Raw genomic sequence first — 16,697 nt, 5'->3', positions numbered from 1 at the left:
CAGGCGAGTTGGCCGTGTGGTTATAGTCGCGCAGCTGTTAGCTTGCATTCAGGATATAGTGAGTTCGAACCCCACTGCCGGCAGCTCAGATGGTGGTTTTCCATGGTTTCCTCATTTTCACACTAGGCAAATACTGGGGCTGTACCTTAATTAAGGCCATGGCCGCTTCCCTCTTTCTCCTAGCCCTTTCCTATCCAACCGTCGCCATAAGACCTGCATGTGTCGATGCGACGTAAAACTTTTTTTTTAATAAAGCCCAATCCTTCGAAAATTGAAGGACCAAGGGAGATCGGATATGATGCATGAACGTGAGGAGCCTGATATAGGTAAGTGGAAACAATGCCAGGACTCAGCTAAAGGCCCCGTGGTCGCCAAGCTAAGCTCCCAAGTTGAGAAGCCCCAGTCCCCCACTTTGGTAACATCCTACGACAGGGTCCTATGTGGAGGGATTTATTCACTATTGCACGTTTCTATAACAGTTAGTGGTGGTGGATATTGTTTTAAGGCAGCACTCTGGAGATAAAAAGATATTTTTACCTAATGCATGGATTTTTATGAAACTGCATGGGAATGTCACCTACATAAAAGTAGAGATATCATGAACATTTCTTTCATATACAATTAATAGTTTTCCAAAATGTTTCTTTTTGAAATTTTAATTGCATTTTTTCATGTAATTTAATTAACATGTTAATGTAAATTTGCAATTAGGTAGATAATACTTCTCTTAAAAACACTACGTATCGATTTTTCTGTACATAATTTATATAAGGAGACTAGCTGATGTACCCATGCTTCGCTACGAAATTTTAAATTTTATATAGAATTCTAGGTTAGGTCGTGTAAACGTTGTGAGCAAGATTGTATTAAGTTGCATAGCTCTTAAAGTTACCCTAGAAGGACGACGGGCAAGTCGCCAACATCTTTTCTCATATGAAGACTGGGTTAGGGAATTTTCATTGTAATGGTAGGCCTACTGTCAGTCACAATCAGGTTGGGGAGTTCAAATCAAAATCAAATCAAAATCTCTTTATTTGCAAATGAGGTGTCTACCTCGGTGGCAAATGGTACACTAAAATACATTATTGTCAAGCACTAAATATTAAATTAACAAGAGAAGAAATTTTTTCCTATAATACAATATTATACAATTTACGCTAACAATGTTTTCTATTAACACACAGCTCATCCTTAATAAATTTTTATTGTTTACAAAATTCTAATTATAATATCTCCTGTACTACTTACAATATAGTCAACTGATATACAGTATGTGGAATTGCTTCAAATGATACTATAAAACTGGTATAACATTAATATTTACATTGCATTTATTTATTTACTTTTTTTTTTTTTTTTTTTTTTACCCTTTCTGGATCCTAAGTAGCATAACGACCTGCTGCGTCTTAACCAGAGCCCCTTTTGCCACCACTTTTCAGAGTTCCTGAAGGGCCTTCACAGCTACCGTAGCGGTCCCAGGGCCCTCGAAGTCCCCACTGTACTTCACCCCTACAGGCAGTAGGGCAGTAGGGCAGTAATGGCAGACACTCACTCTCCGCCTGCCTTTATAGATTCTCAGAAAGACTCTCTTAGTGGTTTTCCCAACTGAAATGAACATGGATCATTACAATAACGTCAGTAGGAATGGCGCGATTAAAAGCAATGCCTTCATATGAAATACTCGATCAAATGAAAAACCACACATTTTCTCACTTTTAACGAACAGTACTATGCTGCCGAACTAACAGTCCAAAGTTACAGAGCTGGAATGACCAAGACGCAGACATCCGTGATCCGTGAACAATCTTCGTCCTTTTTTCGGCGGGGGGGAGGGGGTTTCAAATAGTGGATAGTCCCAGGACAAAATCTATGCCCGTTTACTTATCTGTTTCCTGGGAGTACCCGATGAGTCGGAAAATCTGAATTCACTACACTGGCGGGGGAAAGAACTGTCTGACGTGGAGGTAATTTTTCCTCCGAGCCAGAGAAGAAACCACATCTTCGCTGCTAATTTGGAATGAAATGAATATAGATTTAATGAAAGTGAAGAGGAAGAAGCTTTTCCTAAGAAACGGCTCTTTTCAGGGTTGAATTATGAGTTATTTAGTGAATTGTGGTACTATAATTTGGAATAGGGCTAAATTGTAATTGCAGACCAGTTCATACTACTATTCCTACTACTACGGTACTAACTGAGTCTCTGACTTAAGTGCGCACACTGCTCATTCAAAACAGCGCGTCAGAGTAGGTATCGAATAGCTGGCATACTATGATGAACCAGTGTGTTACGTACCAGCAGTATCAGAAAATGTATGAACCAGAGGATTGGCATGCTAAAGAAGAAAGTTATCTAACTCCTCAGCTATTTCCCGCCATTATTCAGTTAGGCTGTTATACACGGTACGCAGCAGTAATCCCATCTATCGGAGTTGAATGTCAGCATAAGAGACAAAGAACATTACAACAAACAACGGTCAGCGTAATCTTATTGTTGATCTATGTTACGCGCTTTCGATATTGTAGGCCTTCACATTATTGTCTTCAGGTTCTGAAATACCACTCTTATCATAGTCGGTACGGTAAAACTGAATAAAACATAAATGATCGGAAATTATATTCTCTATAACTTTTGTTATGTAATACTTTTCCATAGGACCAAGAACATAGGTATTTAAAAATTAAATTTTAGGTGCCTTCCCCTAAACTACCATTTCGCCCAGGGTGAATAACATTGTTTATAGCTTAAACTGTAGTTTCTTATTCCCCGACTCTATATACCGATTTTCATTAAATTCTGTTCACCCATTTTGTCGGGGCTCGGCGTTGATATGGACTTAGCAACAAAAATCTGAATTCATGAATATCTGTGTTATCATAGCCGGTACGGTAAAAATGCATAAGACGTAAATGATCAGAAAATTAATTCTATATAACTTTAGTTATGTAGTATTTATCGATATGACCGCTAACAATATAAATATTTGAGAATTGAATTGTAGGCCTTCCCCTAAACTACCATTTCACTCAGCGTGAATAAAATAATTTATAGCTTAGATTGTAGCGGTTCACCCCCCCCCCCCGACTCTACATACCGATTTTTATTAAATTCTCCTCAGCCGTTTTCTCGTGATGCGTGTACATACATACATACAGACAGACAGACAGACAGACAGACAGAAATTACGGAAAAGTATAAAACTGCATTTTCTTATTACTGTGGACATGATCGATACAGAAATACCATTCTTTTCAAATTCTGAGCAATGTACAGACAAAACTCTTATTTTATATATATAGATATATCGTACTAAAGTTTGTGTAATTTTTATGTTCTAACATTTTTTACTTAAAAATCCCTACTACTAAAAAATTCTGCAATCGAAACTTCCATACGCAGGTTTCTTAATATAGCTGTGATACATATACCATACAAATTTTGTTACATTTGGCAGAATATTATGGGAGAAAAATGGGATTTAAATGTAAAATTACAATTGACAAACGAAGCATTATTACAGTGATAAATTGTTTGAATTCAGCGGAATAACTTCATGACAAGAATAAAGAAACTCAATACCGGTACTTTCAATTTCAGTCATTTAAAAAATTCGTCAAAATGAGCACATATCTATTTTTTTCTCCGGAGTGTCGCCTTAAAAGGAACTACAACTTGGCAACCATATTCTTTCAACACTAATTATGGGGAGGGGGGGAATTGATAATTCCGAAATACGATTGTCAGAAAGAATAAACTTTGCAAAAAATTGATTAAAATATTGATAACGAACGATTTATTTGCAACATTTCATAGGGGTGGGTTCAGAGGATGTTTTATTTTTTCTCATCACGGCGGTTTGGTGATGCTGAGTAGAGAACAAACTCTACGTCAAAGGAACTAACTTAACTTGTAGCCGTAGCATCTTTGGGGATTAGCTGAAGTTAAATTTCGTTGATAATTTTCATCTCCGAAATTAATAATAATGTCATAGGTTTTACATCCCACTAACTACCCTTTTTTACGGTTTTTGGAGACGACGAAGTGTCAGAATTTTGTCCTGCAGGAGTTCTTTCACGTGCCAGTAGATATACCGACACGAGGCTGACGTATCTGAGCACCTTCAAATGCCATCGGGCTGAGTCAGGATCGAACCTGCCAAGTTGGGGTCAGAAGGCCAGCGCCTCAACCGTCTGAGCCACTCAGAGAAATGTTCGGAACAAACCCTTGCATTATTTGCTGACAACAAATCACGTCTTTTACAAGCCCCGAACCCAACGTTTATTTAGATCAGTGTCTTAAGGGAATGAATGAAACTATATGTTTCGTTCCTTTGCGCGTCTACTACGATGTATGCAGCCTACGAAGGCGTACCAAGCCATACTGAAAACTGTACACTATCAGTAGCGGCGATTAGGGGGCGGGGGGCGACAGGGGGCAGTTCCCCCCCCCCACTTTGTGGAGAATAATATTACATTTTGATTCCATTTTAGCCAGCTTAAACTAGGAGTTATTTAAAAGAGCAATTTGTACAAGCCCTGTTGTCTTATCCGCTGATTCTTTCCTTTATTTTCTGTAATTATTAACAAAACTATTAGCAGAAATACGCATAAAATGCCGTTCGTCCCGGATAACCGATTTGTACAGCGCCAAAGCAAGTAGTGAACACTTTGCATGTGTTGTAAGGAAGGGTAGCAGAGTACATTTTTCTGCCAAGATCATGGACACTGAGGTATGATTCACCCCTTGCCGCGCGTATTCGTCAGTTTGCAAGTCTCTTTAGTGTCTGTTAGTTTCTTAGTGTGTATACTCAAATACTAAATTATTTTAATTGTATAATCACGCCGTACTTTTATTTAATTGTAATAAATGTGTAATATCGTTTATACCGTGAAAGTTTTATTGTATAGCAATGAATCAAAATCTCACAAAACTATTATTACCGCACTTAAATTGGTAAACTGCCAACCACTACCTCTCTGTCGAAATTCCGCTGAGAGAACATTAAAGAGCTTACCACTTTGAGCTTTTTTTTTTTTTTTTTTTTCCAGTATTGATGAAATTCCCTGTTACTGTTTGTTGACTGTTTTTTTTTTGTTTTTTTTCCCGCATTTTAATTCCCAATCGCCGCTACTGTACACTATTGCTGCTTTTTACGTTGTATCACAGAACATAAAATCACGCTTTCTTTTACACCGCAGATATCACTGTCCTGTATTATTACCTGCTATCTTCTGCGTGCACAGCGATATTCGAACTACAGCTACCTAGTTCAGCGTGTGGGTCCCGCGTCACGTTACAGCTTCGCTTTGCTACTTGTGCATCTCTCCCGTGATACCTACCTCCTATTCTACGTACCTTAATATTCTCCAGAAAGTCCCAAATTACAAGATGTACTTACAAAATGATGATGGCAACAGCGGACAGAATTATTCCAAGTGTAATTCTCCGACAAGGGTCTCTCCGTTTCTCGAACGGCTGAGCTCTTCCGCCGCAGCGACCGGCACAGCGGCAACAGCAGAAGACTAGAGCGACCAGGGGCATCAGCACGACGAAGACGAGACCCACAAGAGCCACACTCACTACGCCAGCGTAGTGGCGGGCTAGCAACGGCCAGTCAGAGACCAGCTTATCAGTGGTGAACCTGCCATTCTCATCTTCAAGGAGATCTGTAAGCAGAAGATCAATAAAATGTTACATTAGGTCATACGGAATTGGTAAAAAAAAAAAAAAGAAAAAAACAGGGCTTTAGTCACTTTCTGCTAAGTTTTTTGAAATAAAGGAAAAAACATCCTTCTATTATAGCGAAGTGAAAAATCGGTCATCAATACAGGACATCCATTACTATTCCTCTTTAGAGGTTGTACAAACTCAACATTAATAATTGGATTTTACTGAATATTGTTAAAATTCTTCTGAAATCGAGTTAAGGGCTTCGCCCGCGTTTAATAATTCAACCGCGTTATGAGTTTGTAAACCGTAAAAGTTGCTTGCTGATGACGCTGAAAGCTTCATTTCTTGGAGCAAAAATCGCTCTATGACACAGCCATGTGATCGGTAAAATACTATGCCCACGTATGTTAAAAATGTCAGATCTCTATGTCCGGTAGATTTTGCTGGGCATCCCACACATACACACAGGCAAACAATACCGGGTATCACGGACTGAACGAGAAAATAGCTTCCTATGCCATGGACTTTCATGACATCTTGACTGATAAATTATATGTACTGTATTACTAATCCTTTTTTTTGTTTGTTTGTTTTTGTTTTTTTTACAAAATTGGCTTTACGTCGCACCGACACAGATAGGTCTTATGACGACGATGGCATAGGAATGGGGTAGGAGTTCGAAGGAAACGGACGTGGTACACATTTGCCTAGTGTGAAATTGCTAAACCACGCAAAACCATCTTCATGGCTGCCAGCAATGGAGTTCGAACCCACGATTTCCCGAATTCAAGCTCACAGATGCGCGCCCCTAACCGCAGAGCCAGCTCGTTCGGTTTACTATTCCTTGCTTATCTGACGTATGTATCGTATGCTTCCTCGTAATAAAATATAAGACTGAGTTTCTTGAAAGAAAATACTATTCACGTTTTATTGCTGGTATAGTGAAATCCTCGTATTCTCTAACATTTGAGTGAATGAAATGAATATCGGTTAAATAATAAATAAATAAATAAATGATTAAAACGATTAAAATATATACATAATTAATGAAAACAGGCCCTTACCTGTAAAAATAGTCATTGAACAATACACCTATGTTCAAAATTTCAGATTTCTGCGTGCCATAGATTTGGCTGGGCATCGCGCACACACAAACACTTCCTTTCATTATTACAGACTATAACGTAATTACACTTTACCGTACTGTTTTATTACAAATCGTCTCCGACTGGTTGAACTCCGCTCCACAGCATACCTGCCAACTTTTAGGAATCAAAAATAGGAAGATATTTTACTGTAATTCTTGGATTTGATCACGTACAGTATATTGCGCCACAGTCTCGGTGAAAAAAAAAAAAAAAGACAAGATAAAAGGCGGTGCAGTTACAATACAATTAAATTTAAAATTTTAAATTAAGAAAACAAAAAAATAGTGACGAGAAAATGAAACGAACACGGAAAAATAACAATAAACTAATGAAATAATTAACATACTGCTTCGTTTATAGTATTCAGAGTTTCTGTAGACATTACAATTACACATTTTTTCTGATGGTTGTACGTCACACCACTCCCACAGGTCTTACGACAATGATGGGATAGGACAGAACATCCCCCTGTGGTTGGGGGCGTTAGAATAACACCCACGGTATCCCCTGCCTGTCGTAAGAGGCGACTAAAACGGACACAAGGGTCGCAGAAATGTTGGAGCTTGGGTTGGCGACCACGGGGCCCTGACCTGAATCCTGGCACTGCTTCCACTTATTCGTGCCAGATTCCTCTCTTTCATCTATCCTGTCTGACCTCCCTTGGTAAACTATTCTTCTTTTCCGACCGCGGCGGTATTAGGTACCGAGGGCTAGAGAGTCTTTCATTTTCACGCCCTTCATGGCCCTTGTCTTCCTTTGGCCGTTCGAAGGGTCGGATCCCTTCCACATTTTCTTTCTGATTTGTGTTATATAGAGGATGGTTGCCTAAATAGTTGCACTTCCTCTTAAAACAATGATCACCACCTAGGACAGAACACAGGACTGCGAAGGAAGCGACCGTGGCCTTAACTAAGGTACAACCTCAGCATTTACTTGATGTGAAAATGGGAAACCATGGAAAACATTTTTTAGAGCTGCCGACGGTGTGATTCGAACTCACCACCTCCCGAATGCAACCTACCGAACTGCGCAGCCATATAGCTCGATAACTGAGAACACTGTATTAGTTTGCAAAGAAATGGTGGTGATGGAGAACAATAGCGTTATTGATTTTCCGGCTCACTAAATATTTTTGCCGTTTTCAGAGACGCGGAGGAGCTAGAATGTTGTCCCGCAAGAGTTCTTTCACGTACCAGTAAATTACCGACAAGGAGGCTGACGTATCTGAGAACCTTCAAATATCACTGGACCGAGCCAAGACCGAACCTGCCACCGCCTTAACCGTTGAAACCACTCAATCGGGGTGGTGGGTGGTGAAATTAGTAAGTTTTAATAGAATTTAACTCATAAAAATCTTTAAAAATCGTCTTTTACTTTTCAGATTATTTTCCTATGCAGGCCTTTGTAATTACAGCTAAACGCACATGACTACTAATACCACCACAACACGCATTTTCAGTGCCACAAACCAATATACGAAGCTGATAATAAAGGCTTATTATTAAAAAAAAGCTCCGCCCTTGTCTTTTTCTTTCTCAGACCGATCAGTAGTAGCCTACATCAAGGAGCAGATATCGGTCAGTACCAAGAATTAACGTTTCTCCGCGCGCAGTGTTCTAAAACACGAAATGCTATGCTAATAGCATCGACAAACCCGTTATTTATAGGAGAGCGAAGATAGATTGATCGGAATGAAGTTTAATGGCAGATCGATCGCTCAAGATTCCCTTCGACTTTCACATGACTAACATCGCATTTCCACTTTTAAAATACTGGAAGAGCCTGGTTTACTTAACTGGTTTCGCCTCTTTCTTCTCAAAACCACCTATTAAAAACGAGTGCATTTTGATTTCTCTGGGAGGTCCCACTGTGCTGATATCCACATACCAAGATCGCGGGTTCAAAGCCGGCAGAGAGTGGAAAAAGTGTGTTCGGCACTTCATGTTGGATGGTGTCGCCATGAAAAACACATATGGTGACACACTTGGTGTTGAGCCGACAAAATGAATTCAAGCTTAGCCATAAATTATCTGACTGGCAGCTAATAGAGCTGCCGACTGGTAGAAATAATAATAATAATAATAATAATAATAATAATAATAATAATAATAATAATAATAATAATAATAATAATAATTAGTGGACCCGCGCTGCTCCGCAGCATTCCTTATAAATAGGTCAGGTAACTCGTCTTGATACGCCTGTCGCAGTCATATTGTTTTGCCTGCCCTTTTCAATAGTTTTATGAACATTTAATATCGGTAATGTAGTTTATAACACTTCTTTCTATACAATATTCCCCGTGCTTCGACCACTCAGCCGTATCTGGATCTTAACATTTTCAAACGATCTTGCCCAAGATAGTGCAACTTTATAGTGCCGCGGATGAATACTGGTTCGGGTAAGTTAACTTTTTCAAGAGTTTGCCCCTGCGCTTTATTAATGGTCATACAGAAGGCTAGTCAACTTGATACCTTCCCGTCTGTACGTACGTAGCCTGTTTCCTCCTGGCAGCAAGTAAGTTATTAGGAACGTTCTGCCATATTCTTATTATTATTATTATTATTATTATTATTATTATTATTATTATTATTATTATTATTATTAATCTGGTTATCCTCTAGGGTCGGCTTTGTTTTCCTCGGACTCGGCGAGGGATCCCACCTCTACCGCCTCAAGGGCAGTGTCTTGGAGCTTCAGACTCTGGGTCGGGGAATACAACTGGGGAGGATGACCAGTACCTCGCCCAGGCGGCGTCACCTGCTATGCTGAACAGGGGCCTTGTGGAGAGATGGGAATATTGGAAGGGATAGACAAGGAAGAGGGAAGGAAGCGGCCGTGGCCTTGAATTAGATATTTGCCTGGAGGAGAAGTGGGAAACCACGGAAAACCACTTCCAGGATGGCTGAGATGGGAATCGAACCCGCCTCTACTCAGTTGACCTCCCGAGGCTGAGTGGACCCCGTTCCAGCCCTCGTACCACTTTTCAAATTTCGTGGCAGAGCCGGGAATCGAACCCAGGCCTCCGGGGGTGGCAGCCAAGGTCTGTCTAGGGAGGTCAAGTCACGAATGCTTCTTATGGAGCCGCCATATTGGGTCTTTAAGCGAGCGTAACCAAAGGCAAGTGCATTTGAATTTAGAGGATTTCGGTGCCGTACATTGAAATAAAAACAGAACATCAACTATTTTTCGTAAATAATTTAACTGGGCATGTACTGTTCATGTATATATAACTGTATAACACTTAAATGATATTAATACATTCACAGCTATTTGAATAGGAAGATAATTAGCAGAGCCTGATTATTTTTTTTTTTTTTAAGAAACAAGAATCAACAGGAAAGCTCATGTCCTCTTTTACTTCCTTACAACTTGGTCTTACTGTGTTTCCTATTAATATTATTTGTCAAATACGTAATCTTATTGACAGAAACATCGAAATCTGTACAGTACCTGTGTCATTATTATTTTTATTAACGGTACATGAAATACTGAACTTGAAGTACTATACTTAAAGTACTAAGAGACAGTTGTAATAAATTACCTTCAGCGTTTTCTTTATAAAGAAAGTAATTACCGATACTGCGTTTCTAAGGGGTTACCCCAGTATATTGACGAACACCGAATGCCTCTTGAGTTGAGTGCATTAAATGATGTACGGTAACTGTTGTTATCCATATATGTGGTATTTCTTTGGGTTCTAATGCAAAAATAATCTGCACATGTGCAACAAGAGTGACGTTCTTAGCTACTCTTAACTAGTTTATTGATAACCCATGCAGCTTATATAGTACCAAGAGGTGGTGGTGATTGTTGTTTTAAGAGGAAGTACAACTGGGCAACCATCGTCTATAAACACTAAACATAAGAAAACAAATGGAAGGGGTCCAACACTTCGAAAAATGAAGGTATCGGCAAAAGAAAGATGAAGGCCACAAAGTGCGTGGAAATGAAAAACTTCCTAGGCCTCGAATGCGTTAATGCCGTCGCGGTCGGAAAAGAACAAGTGTTGACCAGGGGAAGTCGGATGGGATAGAATAGGTGAGAGCCAAACACAAGTGAAAGCAATTTCAAGACTCAGCTAAGGGCCTCGTAGTCACAACCCAGATTGATTTCCCCCTGTGGGCGGGGGCAATAGAATAACACCCACGGTATCCCCTGCCCATCATAAGAGGTGACTGAAAGGGGCGTCAGGAGCTCCTAACTAGGGAGCGTGGGTTGGCGACCACGGGGCTCTCAACTGAGTCCTAACGTTCATGCATATAATAATAATAATAATAATAATAATAATAATAATAATAATAATAATAATAAAAATAATAGTGGTTAAGAAAATTACAGCCATTGGTAGACACGATTCCTTAAGAAATAGAAATTCAGTCACTATTAAGTTGAGTTAACCTAGGTTAAGCTATTTTAGGGATTACATTAGAATATTATGTTAGGCTACGGTACGTTAAATTACAGTAGTTGGTTAGTGCGAGTGTTGTGATCTTTAAGTATTTGTACAGCCAGATAATGTACGCCATAGAGCATTTTTTTTTATTTTTTTTTTTTTTTGCTACTTGTTTTACGTCGCACCGACACAGATAGGTCTTATGGCGACGATGGGATGGGAAAGGCCTAGGAGATGGAAGGAAGCGGCCGTGGCCTTAATTAAGGTACAGCCCCAGCATTTGCCTGGTGTGAAAATGGAAAACCACGGAAAACCATTTTCAGGGCTGCCGACAGTGGGGCTCGAACCCACGATCTCCCGGATGCAAGCTCACAGCCGCGTGCCTCTACGCGCACGGCCAACTCGCCCGGTCCATAGAGCATTTAAGGTGAATGAAATATAGCTGTAAATAATAACTACAGTACCGTAAAAGACTGCTATTAACAATTATTGTTGTAATGATGACAAGCTGGACACAAATTGTTGGTTTGAAGAGATAGGCCAGCGAAATTAACCAATTACGGTTAAAATTCCTGACCTTGTCGGGAATCGAACCCGGGGCCGCTATGACCAAAAGGCAAGCACGCTAATCATTTAGCCATGGAGCCGGACGCATGAAAAGGAAATTTTCATAAACAATACTACTATTACACATTTCCTGTTACTTTCCTTGCTTGTTTTGAAAGACAGTTCCCTTTTTTTGGGAGGTTTCCTATCATATGTCAAAGACTTGGGTGGATTAGGGACGTTGAAAATTGTTGGGATGGAATTCCACTTGAGTAGTTTCCGTCCATCTGCCCCCTTTAGTTCAAATAGCGATTCTTCAAAATTACGCTAGAAGAAAATGCATAATAAGACCTATAAATGTAAAACATCGTTCATACAAACATATTACTGTATTATTCAGGAATAATACGAGTGTATAAGTTCACAAAACCGCGCACAAGACGGAATTATCTGTAGATTACCATTTGTCATGCCTGCAGTTTTGTATCCACTGAGCTCTCCTTTGCTTAACTTTCGGGAAGCGAAACACTCTAATTCCGTCAGTTGTCTTATTTTGACAAATTTGGAGCGGCACAGTATCCCATTTTCTTTCAAAATACAAGGAATAACTCACATCATTACATCGTGAACGCCCACATAACAACGATATTTGAGACCCAATATGGCCGCCACCGCAAAGGATTGTGGTAGCGTGACCAGACCTCCCTAGACAGACCTTGGTGGCAGCTAATCACACTAACCACTACACCACAGAGACGGACAACGTTCTGCCAACTGTTGAGTATAATCAGAAGCTGGGGAAGGTCGGAGAACCAAAGAGCATCCAGCAGAGAAAAGTATTCTTCCATTATCAGGGAAAGTGTATACTCTGGCTTCACAGGTAGTAATCAAACATGGCTGCATGCAATGACATCACTAAGGATGAAAATCACACATCCGACTCGGTGGCTGAATGTCAGCGTGATGGCCTTCTGTTCAGAGGGTCCCGGGTTCGATTCCCGGCCGGGTCGGGGATTTTAACCTTCATAGGTTAATTCCAATGGCTCGGGAGCTGGGTGTTTGTACTGTCCCCGACATCCCTGCAACTCACACACCACGCATAACACTATCCTCCACCACAATAACATGCAGTTACCTGCACATGACAGACGTCGCCCACCCTCATCGGAGGGTCTGCCTTTCAATGGCTGCACCCGGCTAGAAATAGCTACACGAAAAAAAAATATACAACATATCAGAATATAATGAAAGTGTTTGTCGCTTAGCAACCTGTTAAGTACAACGGTTAGGGCAAGCCTTCACCTGCAATATTATTGGAGCATCATTTAATGATTTGTTTAATGATTTGATTCGATTATTAGTCTAAGTTGGCTGAACTTAAAGAGTTCTATCAATGTCTTATGTTTCCCCGGCAGGTAATTTCGGAAGGAATAAAACATAAATGAAGCAGATTGGTCCAGTAGAACGGACGGACGGATCTGCCAAAGCTGTTTTTATTAAACTCTTTTAATATGTAGATGATGATGATGATAATAATAATAATAATAATAATAATAATAATAATAATAATAATAATAATAATAATAATTTATTCGCTTCTTTTTCTTCTTCTGCTGCCTTTTCCGAATTACCGAGGGTCGACACTTTGAGTATACTTGGTTTAGTTTTACGGCTGGGTACCCTCCCTGACGCCAACCCTTATGTAGAGGGATGCATTCGCTATGGTGGCTTGTCGTGTGATATGTTGTATGTATTTGAAGATGTGTATTTAAGACGAACACATACACCCAGCCTCCGAGCAAGAGGAATTAACCAGACGCGATTAAAATTCCGAACCCGGGTCCTCAGAACTGAAGGACAGTATGCTGACCATTCAGCCAAAGCACCGAACATTTTTTTTAATTTCTCCGAAGATGAGAACCACTCAAAACAACTAGAAGAGTTTAATTCTGACCCATACCGCACCACAGCTGATACATTTAAAAATGAACGTCACAAGAGAAAATAATCACTACCCAATCTGATTACGATTGCTTAATAAAATGTCTCTAGTAAGCCAAAAACGTATCTAACGGAAAATATGTCAAATATGTCAGCCTCTTGTAGATAGATTAACCGGCACATGAAAGAACTCCCGTGGGGAAAAATTCCGACACCGCAGCGTCTTCGAAAACCGCGTAAGTAGTTAGTGGGCGTGGTGATTGTTTTAAGAGGAAGTACAACTGGGATAATTCTTTGGCTGCCGGTCCTTGACATACAGGTTATTGATAGCTTCCCATTGAATTCCATTTCGTTGGTTCGCAAAGTTGTTTCCAAGGAGTCCCTCGCGTCAAATGCAAGTGGGACTCCGTTATTCCCATAGATCCGAGGCTTGCTTGAAACGTTCTGAGCGTATTCGGTAAAAATTCTGCGAAGCAGGATGCTACCCTACTTACACATAGTCCCGGTGAGAATCTCTCCGGTGGATTATACAGAGCACAAGGAGCCATGACTCGGAATATGTACGAGATGCCCACTCCCATTCAAGAGCAACTGGTATCCTGACTCTCAGGACCACTTACTAGTCAACTCAGCCGTTGCCTATGTTCGCGAACTAGGACGTGACTACTGTAACCCCACTCTCGGCAGTCCTGAAGATGGTTTTCCGTGGTTTCCCATTTTCATACCAGGCAAATACTAGGGCTGTACCTTAATTAAAACACACTTGTATGTATGTTCATGAATTTTTATTTATTTACTTATTTTTTCTCAATATTAACGTCAATGGCTGCATAAATATATCTGCTAACTTCATCGCTTCCAACAGAAGCCGGAAACCACTCGTCTAAGTGTCAGGGTCAATTAGACTTTTTTCCTCTCTCTCTCTCTCTCTCTCTCTCTCTCTCTCTCTCTCTCTCTCTCTCTCTCTCTCTCTCTCTCTCTCTCTCTCTCTCTCTCTCTCTCTCTCTCTCTCTCTCTCTCTCTCTCTCTCTCTCTCTCTCTCTCTCTCTCTCTCTCCTCTCTCTCTCTCTCTCTCTCTCTCTCTCTCTCTCTCTCTCTCTCTCTCTCTATCTCTCTCTCTCTCTCTCTCTCTCTCTCTCTCTCTCTCTCTCTCTCTCTCTCTCTCTCTCTCTCTCTCTCTCTCTCTCTCTCTCTCTCTCTCTCTCTCTCTCTCTCTTCTCTGACGGTTCTTATGTCTCCTTTTCTGAAAATTACTATTAAGGTACGATTTACAATAATATGGTTATAGTTTTCTAATTATTTTATATCATATTTCGTGATTTAACAGTTACCATCTGAAATATCTCTTCTGATATGAAAATAAACGTCATCTTTCTTCTCAGACGACAACATTTTTAAATGACAGAAAGTTGGCCACAGAAACGCTGCTGGTTTGTCGGTCAATGTTAACTCCACCTACCTGACAATAGGCTTCTGTTACCTACGAACGTTTCAACCGGTTTCAACAACTTCTGCTGACAAAGAAGAATCAAATGAAAAATAGGAAATGTAGCACTGGCGCCACCGTTTACGAGAGAATCACTGCAGCGAGCGGAGCATGCTGAAATCGCGGCTGTTTGGCAAAAAGCTCACTCCGCTGTAGCCTACTTATCAATAAAAATAGGGGACTTTTAAAACTGTGCGGATATAGATAAGCTTTAAAATTTTTACCTGTAAATATTCTCAGATACTACAGTATACTTACGATGCTTTTCTCCGGTAAGAAAGAAAGCCCTAGAAGCATAAATACAGGAGAAATGTGTGATAAAAGAGGACGGTGTTCAGGTGCAGTTAAGTAACACAATCAATCTACTGTTCATATGAAGTCTTCTAACAACATAGGTTTAGAAGGAGGGCACGTGTATTTCGCTATCTTTTGTGTAAATGACCAGGACTTTGCTACCATTCTGCCCAACGACCGAAAATGTCTTCTCTCGTACGAAGAGGATGAGCGAGTTTTCAGGCCTAAAAGCGTTGGCGAGATTTGGGGGTAAAGTAGACAAAATATTGTCATCGCCGGTTTAGACGCTGGCTTTCTAAGCCCAAGTTGGCAGGTTCTAGCCTGGCTCAGTCCAGTTACAATTGAAGGTGCTCAAATATGTCAGCCTCTTGTAGATAGATTAACCGGCACATGAAAGAACTCCCGTGGGAAAAAATTCCGACGCCTCAGCGTCTTCGAAAACCGCGTAAGTAGTTAGTGGGACGTAAAACCACCACCATTATTATTATTATTATTATTATTATTATTATTGTCCATGTTTTCTAAATGCAATTACAAGTGGAAATATGACACTCGGTTGTGGTTTCAGCCTATTATAGAGTTTTTATTTAGCTTTCCCTCAAATGTAATGATTTGCTTTATGATTTTAACTTGTAAAATGATTTCCGTTAATGGAAAGTGAGAGTGGTAAATGATATGATTGAAGGGAACCGAAAATATACTTAAAATTATTTTTACAATTTGCTTTTTTCTTTCTAGTGGCCTTACGTCGTACCGACACAGATAGGCCATATGGCGACGATGGGATAGAAAAGGACTAGGAGTGGGAAGGAAACACCCGTGGGCTTAATTAAGGTACAGCCCCAGCACTTGCCTGGTGAAAATCGGAAACCACGGAAAACCATCTTCAGGGCTGCCGACAGTGGGATTCGAACCCACTATCTCCCGAAAGCAAGCCTACAGCTCCGTGGCCCCAACCGCACGGCCAACTTGCTCGGTCAATAATATATTATGCTTGTATATAGTCCTATATAACATTCAAGGGAATAATATTGACGAAAGTAAAGGACTCATGTTCACACGGTGTTGCACATCTAGGCTCTGAATTTTGAAGTCTGGTAAGGTATGAATGGGAACAGCTACACGTATTGTACGAAGGGAAAACAACAAACTGTATATCCAGAAAATATATTCAATAGCTTTTAATACTATAAATACTCACAGAAAGTGAAAAACGGA

At 40.2% G+C, this 16,697-nt stretch overlaps 1 protein-coding gene across 11 annotated transcripts in view; it reads right to left on the bottom strand.

Moving 5' to 3' along the window:
• promL (prominin-like) overlaps window positions 1-16,697 on the bottom strand; it is a 707,766-nt gene that overhangs the window by 189,003 nt on the left and 502,066 nt on the right. For all 11 annotated transcript variants that reach the window (XM_067149728.2, XM_067149727.2, XM_067149722.2 and 8 more), the window contains exon 3: window positions 5,397-5,664. In XM_067149728.2, coding sequence (XP_067005829.2) covers window positions 5,397-5,664 — 268 coding nt within the window. The remainder of the gene's footprint in view (window positions 1-5,396; window positions 5,665-16,697) is intronic.

The sequence above is a fragment of the Anabrus simplex genome, chromosome 6 (assembly GCF_040414725.1).
Source record: "Anabrus simplex isolate iqAnaSimp1 chromosome 6, ASM4041472v1, whole genome shotgun sequence".
NCBI classification, from domain to species: domain Eukaryota; kingdom Metazoa; phylum Arthropoda; class Insecta; order Orthoptera; family Tettigoniidae; genus Anabrus; species Anabrus simplex.
The sequence above is the reverse complement of the archived record's forward strand: the minus strand, read 5'-3'. Positions and strand labels throughout refer to the sequence as shown.